Below are 16,876 nucleotides of genomic sequence, written 5' to 3'. Positions count from 1 at the left end.
AGTCTTAAAGGAACAGTAACATATTAGTGTAATAAGGTATTAGTGTAAAAATCGCTTAATTCACTAAATTATAACCATTTATGGTGCAAGCGACTTTTCTTTTACATTTTAAGTGGAAATAAAATGCTACAAAAGTGTTGAATATGTCCCTTAAAAAAAACTTGAATTTTTAATTATTTCAGGGTTCCCACACATTTCACCAATCAATTTCCAATGACTTTTTACAGACATTTTACAACTTTAAGACCCGCACAAATAAAATTAATACAAAATGTCCTTTTTTTACTATTTTTAGATCAAAATGACTGATTTTGATGTTGTTGTTTTTCGGAAATTTGCAAAAAATTGTTTATTTCTAATAATTAGGACACCGCATTTACCATATTATGTATTATGTTAGATGCCCAATAGTCAAACATGACACAAAGGACTAACAAAATGCATATCTCTTTTTTATTTTGGTCTCTCACCGATGTCTGTACGAATGTTGTTAGATTTAACTTAAAACAAAGAATTAAATTTTTATCTTTGTTCTATTGTATTAATCTATAGTTGTAATTTGTTTATTATTTTGTACGCCTATTCACTCCCCTACAAAATCACACCAACCATTCTGGAATTATTAATTATTTCCAAATAGGAAATAATTAATAATTCAAATCTATTTAAGTCATCTGGTGAAATTATTTTCATTTCGCAATGCTGGAAAAAAATAATATGGATGCACCCAATGTTCGGCGGCCGAAAATAGAAAGAAAAGCACTAAGTAAAAAGTAAGTAAAGAGACTGAATAAATTTGACCGAACAATGACGTTTTTGATGACGCAATCAAATAGTAACCAGCGTCGAGTGAGAGGCACCCGCTTTATAAATGAGCAGATAACAAAAGAGAAGCTCATCTGATGCATCTGTGCAGACGTTATACCCTTACTTGCAGCACTAAAGCGTCTTTTAACCCTCTGTAGTTGACAAACGCGCCGGCGCGTTTTGCTGGATTTTTTTCACACAGCAGCAAAATAGACTTAAATACTCCATCATTTATGGTCATACAGACTTAAGAAATATGAAAAAATAGACTGATAAATGTCTACTTGTGTCCCCACTTAGAATCGAAACAAAACTGTAATTTGTAAAATAAAGAAAATAAACAGTGTGCTCTCTGCCTCTCCGTCAACTTTTTTTTCTGGAGCACGTCTCTAAACTTAAACAAAACTCAGCCAATACTTGGCACACAGGCAAAGGCAATATATCTTTATAATCCTTTAATTGTCTACTTTGAAATTGTAAATATGTAATATATGTAACATATATTGTGTAAATCAAGTTTTTAGTTTTCAGTTCAAATAATTCAATCCAAGTAAATGGAACACTCACAAGATGTCACCAAAATCACTCTGTCCCCTTTAAATCTTCCAGAAAATTATGTAAGTGTATCGAATTATATCGAATCGTATCGTTGGCTGAATATTGTGATATATATCGTATCGTGAGCTGAATATCGTGTATCGTATCGTGAGATTAGTGTATCGCTACAGCCCTAACGTTCACACTGCAGGCTGAAACGACCCAATTCAGATTTTTTTGCCCCTATGCGACCTGTATCTGATCTTTTCATGACAGTCTGAACGACACCGATCCGATCTTTTCAAATGCGACCCAGGCCACTTGGGTATGTGGTCCAAATCCGACATGTATCCGATCTTTTGAAATGCGACTTCAATCTGAACGGCCAGGTCACATGTATCCGACCCGCACGTCATTGATATGCGACAAACGTCATAATTCTGCGTCGAAGTAGGCGGGAATGAGAACATTAACAACAACTATGACCGTTGAGTACTCTTCTGCGCATGCGGGTCACTTCTGGGTCATTTCACGTTCACACAAGAGATCACAAAAGGTCGCATTTAATTGGAAATGTGAACGGCCTTGCAAAAAAATCTAATTTTTTCAAAAAATCGGAATTGAGCATTACGCCCCTGCAGTGTGAACGAGGCCTAATTTGCACAAATTTCAACAAAATCTGAACACTGTATGAAGTCAGGTTCAAAATTCTTGTTTCATTTATTTGATATATTAGTCAAAGGTTTTTACAGAGGGGATTTTGGATATCTCTATTAAATCACTCCACAAATCAGAAAATAGTGTCAACAGCCAAAAATCGATACATTCTCGCCATTTTTTTTAGGAATAAAATGTTGTATAAAATCAGGAAAATTATATATGAACAAACCCTTCTGTAAAAATCTTCAGAATATAGATAAGAATAAAACTGTAAAGTTTGGTGAATGTAAATATTACTGAAGTGGAGATTTCTGGCTCAATGTAGGAGGAAAAACTCATTTTGAGAAAACGGCCTTTATAGATATATACTGTTATTGAAATCTACAGACACAAATAGATAAAGTGTATCTAGAGTGTATCTCTAAAAGATACAGTTAAAAGTGTATTTTGGATGTTTTCTGTCCACTAGTCCACTAGCCAAAAATCTCAAAATTGACAGATGCATGAAAAAACACTGTTTTGTGTCTGGCCTTAATGTGTTATAGACTGATAACTACACACATATATTATATAAACACAAACTTTCATGTTAGATGTGATTAATCGCAATTTATCAATTTGATAGCACTAATAACCAAAATACAAATAATTATTACCATCCAAAAATGATGCCGGACTTGATTACAAGCACGGCCGAAATACACTGGGATCTTGTTTTGAAATGTCTATGCTTGGCTCATTAAAAAAGATGAGATATTAAATATGCACTCTTACAATAATCTACAACATATTACAATATAAAAGCCATGAAGTAACGTTGTCATAACTCAATCAACAGAATCATAAGCACTCGTTTGACAAGTCAAATGTGCAGAATTCATTGATTGCGAACGTCTCTGTATACGGTGAAACAAACAACAGCGCCGCGTTTTGGCGTTGAATATTTATTTAATTAAACCATCATCTTTTGAAGTTTAACAATCACATTAGGCTGTGTCACGTTTCCTGTGTTCCGTCTATAAATGTAAGGCCTCGGTTACACATTTTAAGATATTTAGGACTTTTTATGGCCTTAAATTTGATCAAACTGAACTTTTTAAGGACCCGCGGGGACCCTGAATTTAAAGAGTTTACTAATGTTTTAAGTCTACTGATTTTTCCAGGTCTAGAAATCACATTTCACGACTGGGAACCCTGTAATTTAAAAAGAATAAGACAGAAAAAACAGCTACTCACCGGCCCCATTATTGTTGCCTGCCAGTGAAACACTGGAAAACATGAATCAAGACATAAAATCAATTGAAGCCGAGTAAAAACTGATCCGATCATGTATGCTGAGAATGCCAGTTAGTGTTACACAATAACACATGTGAATATCTTTGTATTTAAACTGTAATCTGATAGTAGGGATGCACGATATATCACCCACCATTTCGGTCATGTTCATTTTGTTCATGTATATAAAATTATCATGAGAACATTATAATAGACCTATGGCTAAGCCACGCCCCCAAACGCGATGAGCCAATCACTGTGCGCATAGCTAACCCATACACTCGGACATTCTCTGCTTCCTCGTCCATTGACATGCATTGCAGTTAGTCAGTTTTCATTAGTTTTTATGTTTTTTCTTGTCATTTTAAGTTTAAAATGGTCAAACGGTGTGCATGGAGTACATGCGACTCCGACACTAGGTATCCCGATAGGCTGGGCGACGGTGTGTATTTTTTACCCTTTCCCAAGCCACACCTCAACCGAGATAAGTGTCTGGATGAAGTTATGCGGTAGACCACAACACCAACTAAACGTGGATAAATTAAACAAGGATGTCTACATCTGTTCTAAGATTTCAACAACGTATTTGAACGGTATCTTTTACATCTCTAACGTAACGTTAGCCTAACATCAGAAAACATTAACGTTAGCTTCTAGCTGCGTTGTACATCATGTCACTTCGCTTCATTAACGTTTCTGTAAAAACCGAGTTAACAAATGTTAGCAATGTTGTGCTGAATGATTCATGTAAATACTGTAGCACCAAACTAACGGAGAGGTACTCTTGGTAAAAAGGCTTGTCCTGGAAACGTATGCATCTTAGACCTGTACATATTTAATTTGATCATGAAACATTAATTACATATTAAAGCACAATATTTTAGACAACTTTCTACCAAAATATATATCTATATAATCTTTCTGTCTACAAAAATCATCAATTGCCTCCTGTGAAATGTCTCCTACTGTGAAAGCTGCCATAGCGCCTAACACCGAATGTTGACTGTTTGTCCGAGTGAGTGGAGGGGGCGTGGCTTAGCCACAGGTCAATTGTGTTTGGAACATAGCTTTTATTGACAAGACTTTTGTTTTTGTAATCAGGTTCTGGAAAATTATATAAAACTTTGGATTTAGATTTATCGGCCAATGTATCGGTTATCTGCTTACAAATATAAAGATTATCGGTATCGGCCAAAATTTTTCATATCAGTGGATCCCTATCCAGTAGAAAGACATTATCATTCACTTGTTCCTCATATACTCACAGTCCTCTCCGACCGGACCTGCTGAGCACTGGGCTGGAGGATCTCTCTGCAGGTCTGTCAGTTCCTGAGGGAAACAAAAAATTATAATATGAATTCAAGAGGCCATTTCATGTAAAACAACATTTTTGGAGCAGGAAACTTTGTATTTGTAAGTGTACGTCAGGGAAGGTTTATAAAGGAGTAACATGAAAACAAAGGATTCCTATCCTGATCAAAACTTTATCAGCACTAGGATACTTCATTTATCCAATACGCTTTCTAAAAACAGAATTTGGCTCATAGTGTAATGTGGTCGCCCTAATGCTTTGGCTCTGAGGTTTGTTTCCATATTGAGATCATAATCATCTCACTCTAGCAACTTGGTTTTGAGAATGAAATATGGATGTATTAACAATCCGTATAGCTGAAGATATCAGGGTGTTACAGAAATATCAGTTGTGGAAAACACAGGCTCCTTGTGTGTCCTTCTTTGAAAAGATTATTCAAAGTCAAAATGTGAGAGATAAAAGTGATTAAGGCAAAAATAGTGTAATGCAATTATTCAAGATCGTACAAGTTTGGGTCAGTTTTTATTGTTTTTGAAAATCTCACCAAGGCTGCATTTAATTGATAAAGCTATTTTACTAGTTTTTAAATAACCGTTTCATATGTGAATAGTAAAATGTAAGTTACTCCTGTGATCAAAGCTGAATTTTCAGCATCATTACTCCAGTCTTCAGTGTCACATGATCCTTCAGAAATCACTCTAATATGATGATTTGATGCTCAAGAAACATTTATGATTATTATCAGTGTTGAAAACAGTTGTGCTGCTTTATATCTTTGTGGAAACTGTGATATGTTTTTTGCAGGATTCTTTTATCAACAGAAAGTTAAAAAGAACAGCATTTATTTGAAATCTTGTGTAACATTTTAAACGTCTTTACCGCGACTTTTGATCAATTTAATGTGCCTTTGCTGAATAAAAGTACTAATAAAAAAAAGAAAACTTACTGACCTAAAACCTTAAACTTTTGAACAGTACTGTATATATACACTTTACATTTTTATTTAAATTATTTTATTTCCTTTTAGTTTTGGGGTAAAATTGGAGCTAAAAATATGTTGTTAACATGTTTAATGAGTTAACCCAAATTATTTGAATACTTTAATAATGTTAAATCAGTGCTGGCATTTGCACAGTTTCTCGATTTCTTAAACCTGTCCTTTAACGATAAATTTAGGGGTGGGCAATATGACCAAAATCTTAGCCTATATCGCGATACGAGTCATTTTATTTCACGATAACTATATCCTGATAGGCTAGATATTTTTTTTGATATAAATTTTATAAACCATTGAAATTCCATAATTCTTATCACCATTTTCAATATCATTAAAAAAACTAACACCACCCTAAAAACTCAAGCGTACTGAAGACGAGTAAACAGTGATAAAGAAAGAGCAAAGAAAACAAACTACAATAGAACAGACACAAATGAAAAATAAACCTAATATAATCAATATTACTACAAAATTCTACATAAATGTATAAAGTAATCATATGTATAAAAAAAACAATGGATAGTCTTTACTGTATAAATTAAATACAACACATTATTGTTAAAGTCTGATATTGATGTCGGGAAACTGTCACTTTAAGACCGACTGCACGGATCCAATATACTTGTGCATTATTTTCTTTCTTAACTGTTTACGTTCAATTAAGACATAAATGACTAACACATACTTATGTGTCAAAGTGACCATGTATTTGCATTTAACCGTTCAAGCCCAATTGGGCAGCAAAAAGCCCTCAGTCCTCACGTTCTCTACGAGCCTCAGAAAGCATGTACGTTTACTAAAATTAGTTGTCTTTTGCTGTTAATTGTGCTTCAACGGTTTGAAATCACCTGTTTTTAAACCGCAATGCTTAAAAACACATGCAAACAATACACTTTCATGACCGCCAGGCTCAGCAACATCACAGAGACGATAGTCCTATATCTCTGCCGGATGTCAAATTGCTACCGGTTAATTGTGTTTACCGGTATATCGCCCTAGATAATGTAATTATTGCTACGACTTGCTCATCTGAGTCTTTTTTATACAAGCACTGGACTCCCCCTACAGCCAATCATTTTATCCCTTAAAACTCCTCTTTGATCACCAAAATTACATATTTAAATGATTTTCCTTGAAAGAAATTCTTCATGACTCAAAATAACTTGAATGTAACTCGACACCCTTGCCTCATTTAGTATGCGTGGTTCTGTGAATATGCAAATGAGCCCCGCCTCCACTCACTCACTCAGCTCAGAGATCCACTCGTTGACGATCACACGTTGATCTGATCGGTTACAAGGTAGTTTGTGACGTCAGAAACACCAGCGATTTCAAACCGTGTTTTTGAGACTGTCTTTGGTTCACTGCAGTTTTAAGGAGAAAATACTCAGTAATGCTGTCGACTTATGAATTTACACGTGGTTTGTCTTAAAGCATATTAAAAACACCACATAGACGGCAATAAAAGCTTGATTTTCACCACAGGGGGACTTTCAGTGTCATGTTTGTCTGCCATGCATCTTCTCTCCTGAGGTTTTCTAGTTTTGATGCACCGTTTGTATTGTGTGTCAGTATTTGTCATCAGGCGTATGTGTTTACAGCAACTGTTCTGAATCGTTCAGCAGAAATCTCTCAAATCCTCATGGCCGTGGCACTCCTATAATATTGCTAGAAGTGACTGTGTGACTCAGTGCCTGAAAAGGCCTGTCTAAAGATAGACTAGAGCTGTCAGCTGTTCGCCACCAACACTTGCAATAACTATAACCGACCGTCAGCACACTTAAAGAAGTGCGCAGAAGTGCCTCTGATGGGTCAGTCCATATCTAACCTTGTACACAACATCAGAAGAACAATAAATGGCTTTAAATGTCATTACTGCAAGAATAAAAGAACACACTGCTGCTCAAACTACCCGACTTTTCATTTAGTTTAGTTCTATGAGAACCGTGAACAATAACTTTATTAAAGGGGTTATTAACTGCCTTTTTTATTTATAATGTTCTCTGAGGTCCACTTATAATGTTAAAGACTTTTAAACCAAAAAACATCCTAATTTAGAAGCAATAAGCTCTTCCGTCCTGTTTTTGACCCTTTCTATCAAACACTTGATGGGCGTGTCTCACTCAAGACTTTGGGTGACAGCTTTGCATATTAAAATAATTTTCAACATCCCAGACGTTACACGCGTGGAATTGTTTTGAAAACTTTCGATGTTGAAAAATATCTTGTCATATAATTGAAACATTTGCCAACGAAAGGTAAACAAAGTATTACACATACTTTATGGGGCGGTTTCCCGGAAAGGGTTTAAATTAAGCCTGGAGTAGGCCTTAATCTAGAATAGTTAATCGTGTCTTAAAAAATGGCTTTCTGTAACACAGATTAAGTACAGATTAGTTACACCTGGACTATGGAGCCCTGAACTAAAATAAACCAGATTAATTTAAAACCAACTGTACTAATCTGAATTAGCATGACAGAGGTAGCCTATAAAACATGGAATGAACCAAGAAAAGCTAAAAATTGCTTGGAAATGAGAAGCAAATACAAGGAAAACAATGGCATCAGAAAAATTTTTTTACTAAACAAGAGAAAATTATTTTTAAGCAAGCTAAATAAACATCAGCTATGGAAGAAAAGAAAAGCCTGGAGGTCTGTTTGTAATTAATTATATATATATATATATATATATAATTAATTACAAACAGACAACAGACTTCCAGGCATTTCTTTTGAAATTGAACCATTTGAACTCACTCTCGTGCTTTCCCTCGACCCCACTCCCTCCCACTCGTGGTGAGATCTCCCAAACTCACACAAGAATCTAAATACTTTATATAGGCCTACACGAAGTGAATGCCTGCAATCATTCAGTCATTGACGAATGCACAAAATGTGCAAATTAATAAAAACATTATGAACATTACGAAACGATACACAATTGTAGTTTAAGTTCGCGCTGAAACTATATTTACCTTATAATATATATATATAACCCATTAAACCTGCTGAGAAACGAGGAGGGAACCTCTGAGTGAACTAAAATGAGCAGTTCCACGAGCATGCCCGGGAAACTCATGAATATTCATGTTGGCTCCGCCCACTGCCTCTACAGATGCACAAGTCAGTTTTGCTCCACATTTAACGAGATATATGGTGCAAAAGGGAGAGCGTGCGAAACTTGTCACTTGAAAGATTCGTAACATCTTGAGTTGATTGGAACTTCATAATTATTGCCCTGATGGTCAAAATGGGGATTTTCAATTCTTTAGCTATTTTCTTACAGCCACTTTCTATTTTGTGATGCTCAACAATCTTTTAATGCACATCAGAACTATATTCTTTGGTTTTACTCATTGTGGTGGATGATTGAGGGAATTTGGCCTTTGTGTTTCCTCATATTTAAACTCCTGTGAAACAAGAAGTCATTCTTGAAAAGTCAAGAAGACAATTTTATGTTCCTAGTCACCCCGGTGTGCTAAAAAAAAAAGGTAAATATTAATGGAAATAAACTTCAGAAATATTTCACTCGTAAAAAAATTCTAGGGGTGCCAATAATTGTGGCCAACGTGCTTTGGAGAAAAACATTTATTTCATAATGTGATTTCCCCCCCACTTTCAATTATTTTACTTCAATGAAAGGTTAGATTTTTGCAATTTGTTTTAAATGGAAGATCAAAAGAAAATTTTTGATCATATTTACCAGGGGTGCCATTAATTCTGACCACAACTGTATATATATACTAGTAATACATGTGTCTTCTTTGAAACACATTGTTAATCTGAAGTTAAACCTGCCTCCTGGTAGGTTTAATTTAAGACTCGATTTAGTCTTGGGGTAACTCTAATCTTCCTCCAGGAAATCAGTTTATTAAACTCTGGACTAAACTAAATCTAGGACTATTTAAAGCCATGACAGAGAAAGCAGATTTCTGTTAAACTGGTTTAAAGGGCCATTTTAGTCTAGCACTAGGCTTAATCTCTGTCCGGGAAACCGCCCCTATAAGTCTTGGTAGTGAGAAATAAAGTTTAAAGGGATAGTTCACCCAAAAATGAATATTGTCATCATTTACTCTCCCTCAAGTCGTTCCAAATCTGAATAAATTTCTTTTTTCTGCTGGACAAAAAGAAGAAAGAAAATATTTAGAAGAATGTCGGTAACAAAACAGTTGTTGGACCCCATATCATCAACAACTGTTTTGTTACCGACATTCTTTAAAATATTTTCTTTTTTTGTGTTCAGCAGAAGAAAGAAACTCATTCAGATTTGGAACGACTTGAGGGAGAGTAAATGATGACAGATTATTAATTTTTGGGTGAACTATCCCTTTAAGTACGGAGTTACCACAGTTATGATTGACAAAAGATGACGTACGTTGTTTCCTGAAAACGGAAGTATGAATGTTGCTCTTATAGGCTATTCATTGTTCATCCTTTGCGATAAAGTGAAAAACATATACATTGTCATTTGCAGTGTCGTGTTGATAAAATGAACCGTGTTGTAATGTCTACTGATGACAAAACAGCTGTTGATCACTGAAGATTTTATTCAGGATTACAGAAAATTGCTTCAATTAAAAAAATATAAAATAAAAATGTTTGAGCATCGGATATTCCGACGCATTAACCCCATAAATGCTGAAAGAACAGCAAATCACAACTATTCATTCTGCAGATCTGATGTGTTAGCATGTCTCTGTCTTGTATTTACTACATGGCATGCACGAATCAGTGGCTAAAGAGGAAATTATGTAAAAGTAGGTGTTTCTGAGCTTGCTTTCAATAAAAGCTGTTTTTGAACTAACTAGGACGTTTTGAGTTCTGAAACTTTCAGGATATTTTTATAGTGCAATTACCTTGTATATCAAAAGATCAAGGAAAATTTGATTTCTCAATTCCTGACCTCTTTAATACATTAAATTAAACTAGACATGATTCATACATTACAAACGTACCACAACTTTGACAAATACATTTTTATCAGAAATAAGACTATTCTCAATTTAAGAACATTATGAAAGATTATATAATAATTCTATAAACCTGCAATAAAGCATATTGGTATATCGTTACTTATCGTCACTTACAGTGAGCAAAAGCAAAGAAATACAGTCTTAATTTTCTTCAACGTTAGAGTCCATAGTATCAATCAACATAATGCCTGTATTATTATAATTAGATTATTTTGCTTACATGAATAAATGCACATTAAAAGGTTGTTTGTTTCTGATAGCCTGGACATGACCATTGCACAAGTGTGATCCTTAATAAATGACCTCTGTCAGGATCAACACAACACACACATACTACTGCGTTACATATGTGCTGCTTTTAAAGGGGGCGGAGCTTCTGCTGTCTATTTCTGATCTGTTGTTGTCACTCTCTCTTCACCCCTGGTTGATGTAACATGGCATTTGGAAAAAGTTAAATGTCTGAAATGTATCACTAGTCTGTCCACATTTAATAAAGTATCTAAAAATGTGCATTCAACATTTTTATGAATGGATCATTTTGCAGGGCTTCCTAGACCTTAAAGGCCCCCTGTAGTCAATAATTGTATCCCCTAAAAGTCATCTTTGATCGCTTGAATGTAACTAGATTCAACACCCTTGCCTCATTTAGTATACATGGTTCTATCAATATGCAGATGAGCCCCGCCTCCACTCACTCACTCAGCTCAGAGATCCACTCGTTGACGATCACACGTTGATCTGATTGGTTACAAGGTAGTTTGTGACGTCAGAAACACCAGCGATTTCAAACCGTGTTTTTGAGACTGTCTTTGGTTCACTGCAGTTTTAAGGAGAAAATACTCAGCAATGCTGTCGACTTATGAATTTACACATGGTTTGTCTTAAAGCATATTAAAAACACCACATAGACACATAAACAACATTAAAAGCTTGATTTTCGCCACAGGGGGACTTTAAATGTATATTTTCGTCAACAGTGAAATTTCTTTTCATTATCTATAAACCTGTAAGCCGTTATTCTTGATAGGGCTGCACGATTAATCGCAACATCCATGTAACCGCACTTAAATCGAGATGTCTTTGATTTTGAAATCGCAAATGAAATTAAATCGCTTGTCATTGATGATCGGCTCTGTAAACGCTGCTCCATCTGAAAGCACTGTGAGTTTGTGTCGCTTACAATGTGCATTTGAAAAAGCAACACGCGTCAAACAGCTTTCCAAACATGAGAAGCATTTAATAACCTCTTGTCCAACCAAAGACAACATTTAATAACATGATTTTACTCCAAACGCACTTCATAACGACAGTTGAGCTCATCCTTTTGTGAGATGATGTGCTTCTTACACAGAATAAGGCAGTCGTGTGTTTATTAGTCATGTTTAATCATTTAAAGGGTTTCAATCTCCTGTTTATTCAGCTATAGCGATCGGGATTTCTTGGAATGACGGGCGTCATCTACTTCTGTGACGAGGCATATCTGACATGTCTGCACGAGAGCGCCCTCTGGTGTTCAGATGGAGAAGCATTTACCGCCGATCAGCCGCGCTGCACCAACAAGCTGCGCATAAAATAATCACAGCTAGGGCTGGGACAACGCGTCGACGTCATCGCTTACGTCGAAGCAAAAAATACGTCGACGCAAAATATGCGCGTCGATTCGTCAGACTCAAAACAAAGATGGCGGTGCCGGAGAGTAGTATCAACACGAGTGGCTCCTCAGACTATCAGAAGTGCAAGGCGGCACGATCGTTCCTCTAAAGTACACGCATACACACACACACACACACACACACACACGCACAACCCACAGAAAATGTGCGTCAGTATAAAGTTCTTTTTCGGGCTTGAACGAACCATAACACACACAAATTATGCCAAACTGTCCGTATTGTCGAGTGTCCTCATAAGAGCAGTCTTAAATGAGTAAAATAAAGTATTTTATTTTAAAGAGTAAATTACTCACTCAGACCCGGCGCCAGGATGATTATTATACCGGAAAAGGCTAATAATCATGAATGCACTCCGCTATCTTTTAACACATCTCATCACATGAAGCGCAGTGAAATGCAGCGACCTGTGGCGTTTCCTGATGGATCGAGGTTGTTTCTTAACTTCATTTTATACGTGCAATTCCCACGAGCTCTAAGCGCGTGCGAGACTGCTGCAAGTATGCGCTTATTAATGTCGTGAAAAATACATAGAGGACACTGACAACGCGCTGACAGACAGGAGCAAGAAGGTAACATTTTATAAAGTCTCAACTTTCAAATTTGGTCAGTCAAAGAAAATGAAACCATATATAGGCCTACTATTTTGTGGCTCTTTAATGTGTCGTGACAGATTGCCCCTTTTTTCAGTAAACTAGGCCTATGTGTTTTCAAGGCTTCAAGGTTTTATTGAATGCTACCTATGACTAAGAATGCATTCTTTGCACTTGTATGGTCTTTTGGAATTTTAAGAGCAATAAACAAATATTGCAATGTTAAGGAATTCATGTTTTTTTCATTCAGATATGTAAATCAACATTTAAAAATTGCTGTTAGTCAATTAATGGGGAGATAATCGAAATCGAATCAGACTGAAAAAATGAATCGTTAGATTAATCTATGCATCGAAAAATAATCGCTAGATTAATCGTTTAAAAATAATCGTTTATCCCAGCCCTAATCACAGCCTTGCCAAATCGCATACAAGGACAATTTATTGTAACCATGCTGCCAAGCTCCAAAAATTACAATGCACACCATAATGTTTCCTGACAAACAGACACAATGCGATAACATACCACCAACACGACAAAATCAAATCACAAATCACAGCCAATCAGAAGAGTGTGTGGGCAGAGTCTCTCTGCAAACGCACTGCCTTCTAGCAACCACGAAACGGATACGCACGTAATCGATTTAACATAAAATGAACAATAATTTTAACATTATTCAACAAAAATACAATCTTTGTCTTGAAATATAGGCTACGTCTTTGCTCACATTGTGTATACACTACAGTTTGAACGTTCTTGTTTCCTTGGAGTTATTTTCAACATCTGAGGTAAATGGTTTATAGCTATTAAAGTCATGAAAAAATTATATTCAAACTCAAATTTAACCTTTTAAATATTGTACAAAATTTGGTAACACTTTTGTTTAGTGTCCAATTCTGACTATTAACTAGTTGCTTATTAGTATACATATTACTAGGATACTAGCTGCATTTTAGTACTTATAAAGCACATATTAATGTCTTATTCTGCATGATGGCCATATTCTACATCCCTTAAACTACCCTACTAACTATTAATGAGCAGTAATCAGGAGTTTATTGAGGCAAAAGTCATAGTTAATAGTGAGAATTGGACCCTGATCTAAAGAGTGACTGAAATTTTATGTTGCCTATCTGAGATAATTATTCTGTATTTTCTAGTCTTCTTAAAGTCACAGTGAAATTATTTGCAATTATTGTTTTTATGGAATAGTTAAAAATTGCAGTATTTATTATATATGAATTATCCGAGCACATCACTTTTTCATTCGTGTGCCTTGTAAACTTTAATTAGAATAACTTTCCCTTTTGCAGCTACATCTCTTCTCTGATGATGCGTTTACTGGCGCGAGGGCGGGGCAACCTGTCACTCACATGAGATCCACCAATAGCAAACCACAACCATCCAAATCCATTCTCCAGGACAAAATCAAGCCCCGCCCACATTTGTTCTTGATCCAGAAGCGTTTCACTCGTCAAAATAGGGAATAAAATAATACCGCAACTTCCGTTTCATGCCGACTTGAAGTCGCCCTGTAGCCAATTTTATCCCTTAAAATTCATCCTCGATCACCAAAATGACAAACTCTTTGATGCCTTAAAATAGCTTGAATGTAACTCGACACCCTTGCCTCATTTAATATACACGGTTCTATAAATATGCAAATGAGCCCCGCCTCCACTCACTCACTCAACTCAGAGATCCACTCGTTGACGATCACACCTTTGATCTGATTGGTTACAAGTTAGTTTGTGATGTCAGAAACACCAGCGATTTTGAGACTGTCTTTGGTTCACTGCAGTTTTAAGAAGAAAATACTCAGCAATGCTGTCGACTTATGAATTTACACGTGGAGTGTCTTAAAGAATATTAAAAACATCACATAAACATATAAACAACAATAAAAGCTTGATTTTCATCACAGTGGGCAGTGGGACTTTCAGTGTCATGTTTGTCAGCCATGCATCGTCTCTCCTGAGATTTTCTAGTTCTGATCCACCGTTTGTAAATGGGTCAGTATTTGCCATCAGGGGAATGTGTTTACAGTTGCTGTTCTGGAATTTACACGTGGTTAAAGTATATTAAAAACATCACATAAACAACATTAAAAGCTTGATTTTCACCACGGGGGCTTTAAGATCCTTTCTGGTAACTAAAAATGTTAGAGCTGAAATAAAATTTCTGCCTAAAAATAACAGCATGTGAGTTCATAAGAACAATATCGTAAAGGCGAGTAAATAATTACAGATTTTTTTTCTTATAATTAGTGATTATGGAATCACAGAAATCAAAACAGTGATTTTTTTCTGTGAATAAAGTAGTTATGCGAACAGGGTGGAAAATCTGTTAAAAATACCCTCCGCTGTCCTAGTGCCCTATTTGCCGAGCCATATATGGACACACTGACATTGGGGTTCAGCATTTGGCAACTTGAAAGCTGTTGTCGCCCATCACGCATGCGCACCAGTGTCGTTTCTCTCATTCATGACCGACAATAAGAAAAGATAAATTTTAACGTTGTTTAGATCTCCACCGAACTTACATGCCACAAATCATTCATAACAACACCTGAAAAACCCCATAAACATGTGTTTTATGCGCACAGTTCCTTGTGCTAAAACATCACACATCGACAATAACGTTAGACGTTGTCGATCACATATTGCGCAAAACAAACACTCGTAATCAGCAGTATCGAATTATCAGTGACTGTTTATAACATAATGCCCGTGAATTTGTAACGATCAGAACGAGAACAAGCGTCTGTCGACTGCATGCATCCACCATTGGCCATCCGTCTTTGTCTTGACCAGATGGGGATAAAATGAGGAAAGTGCGAGTGCTTTACATTCACAACAGCGTTAGAAGATGACGATGAGGACATTGACAGAGGCTGTGAGGTTATGCGATCCACACAATGAACACAAACTCACCTTTTGGATTCTTTTCAACGCCATTTGATCGCTGTATTACAGCACAGTGTCTGTTTGATCTAGTTCAGATACTGTTGGCCTGTACAGTTTGGATGAGAACGCGGTTGTTGTTGTTGTTTTTCCCTCTCAGTGTCACGCGTTAGGTACGTAATTACACAAACGCATAGATTTGGACATTCACACTGCTGTTTAAACGGCAGTCGCCGGTTTGAGGAATTCTTACCCCCTCTAACCTCACTGACAGTTTTCAGTGCTGTACTAAACAGCAGGAAGGTAATCTCGCGATACAACACAACGTATTTGAGATATTATCGCGATACTAGAGCGTGCGCGTGGCGTTAGAGAGGGGATCTTGGGAAATGTAGTTCTGTTGGCGTTATCTGCAAGTTTTTCATAGAGGATGTAGCAGAAGAAAATTATGATCGAAGATAAATATAAATCTACGCCTTAATCATTCTACTTCTGTCTCGTTTAGCTACACTATTATATAGTTGTCGTGGTAACACTTTACAATAAGGTGCATTAGTTAACATTAATGTATTTACTAACATGAACAATGAGCAATACATTTGTTACAGTATTTATTAATGTTTGTTAATGTTAGTTAATAAAAATGCAGCTGTTCATTATTTGTTCATGTTAGTTCACACACAATGCATTAACATACAACCTTTGATTTTAATGACGTATTAGTCAATGTTGAAAGCAATAGTAACTATTTAATAAATTCTGAAGAAGTATTGTTCATTCTTAGTTAATGTTAACTAAGGTAGTAAACTAATGTTAATTAATTAACCCCAATTGTAAAGTGTTACCGTTACCGTTTTATTTACGTACACTAACATGCCTTTTATAACTTAGAATAGATTCTAAATTATATTTTTAATACACGCGAATCTATTCTTAGTTTCCCTAATAGGCTACGTAAATCCCTGAAAATTAAATGTGTAGTAAGTTTTGAGAGTCCATCCAATCTATTGTTGTGCTGTCTCAATCCACAAGATGACGCTGTTTGACTATTTAAATGGTGGATAATCCAAAGTATTTCTGTTCATAAGCAAAAAGCACGGGACAACATTTCCATCATGTGACACAGAGAATATATATATATATATGATG

General features: G+C 35.9%; 1 protein-coding gene across 2 annotated transcripts in view; it reads right to left on the bottom strand.

Annotated features, from left to right (window-relative positions):
- ube2d4 (ubiquitin conjugating enzyme E2 D4) overlaps positions 1-16,050 on the bottom strand; it is a 28,038-nt gene extending 11,988 nt beyond the window's left edge. The window contains exons 1-3 of one of the 2 annotated variants that reach the window (XR_013201134.1): positions 15,758-16,032; positions 4,545-4,608; positions 3,241-3,272 (exon numbers count right to left, since the gene is read on the bottom strand). Coding sequence is in view for 1 of the 2 variants with exons in the window: in XM_077223729.1 (XP_077079844.1) it covers positions 3,241-3,272; positions 4,545-4,608; positions 15,758-15,781 (120 nt within the window). In the remaining variant the exon portion in view is untranslated. Of the gene's footprint in view, positions 1-3,240; positions 3,273-4,544; positions 4,609-15,757 lie in introns of both variants that reach the window. The other variant, XM_077223729.1, reaches the window with a different exon arrangement.
- Between the last annotated feature and the right edge of the window lie 826 nt (positions 16,051-16,876).

This window comes from Siphateles boraxobius, unplaced genomic scaffold (genome assembly GCF_051911475.1).
Source record: "Siphateles boraxobius isolate OS27281-9 unplaced genomic scaffold, OSU_SipBor_1 9, whole genome shotgun sequence".
In the NCBI taxonomy this organism is placed as follows: Eukaryota; Metazoa; Chordata; class Actinopteri; order Cypriniformes; family Leuciscidae; genus Siphateles; species Siphateles boraxobius.
The sequence above is the reverse complement of the archived record's forward strand: the minus strand, read 5'-3'. Positions and strand labels throughout refer to the sequence as shown.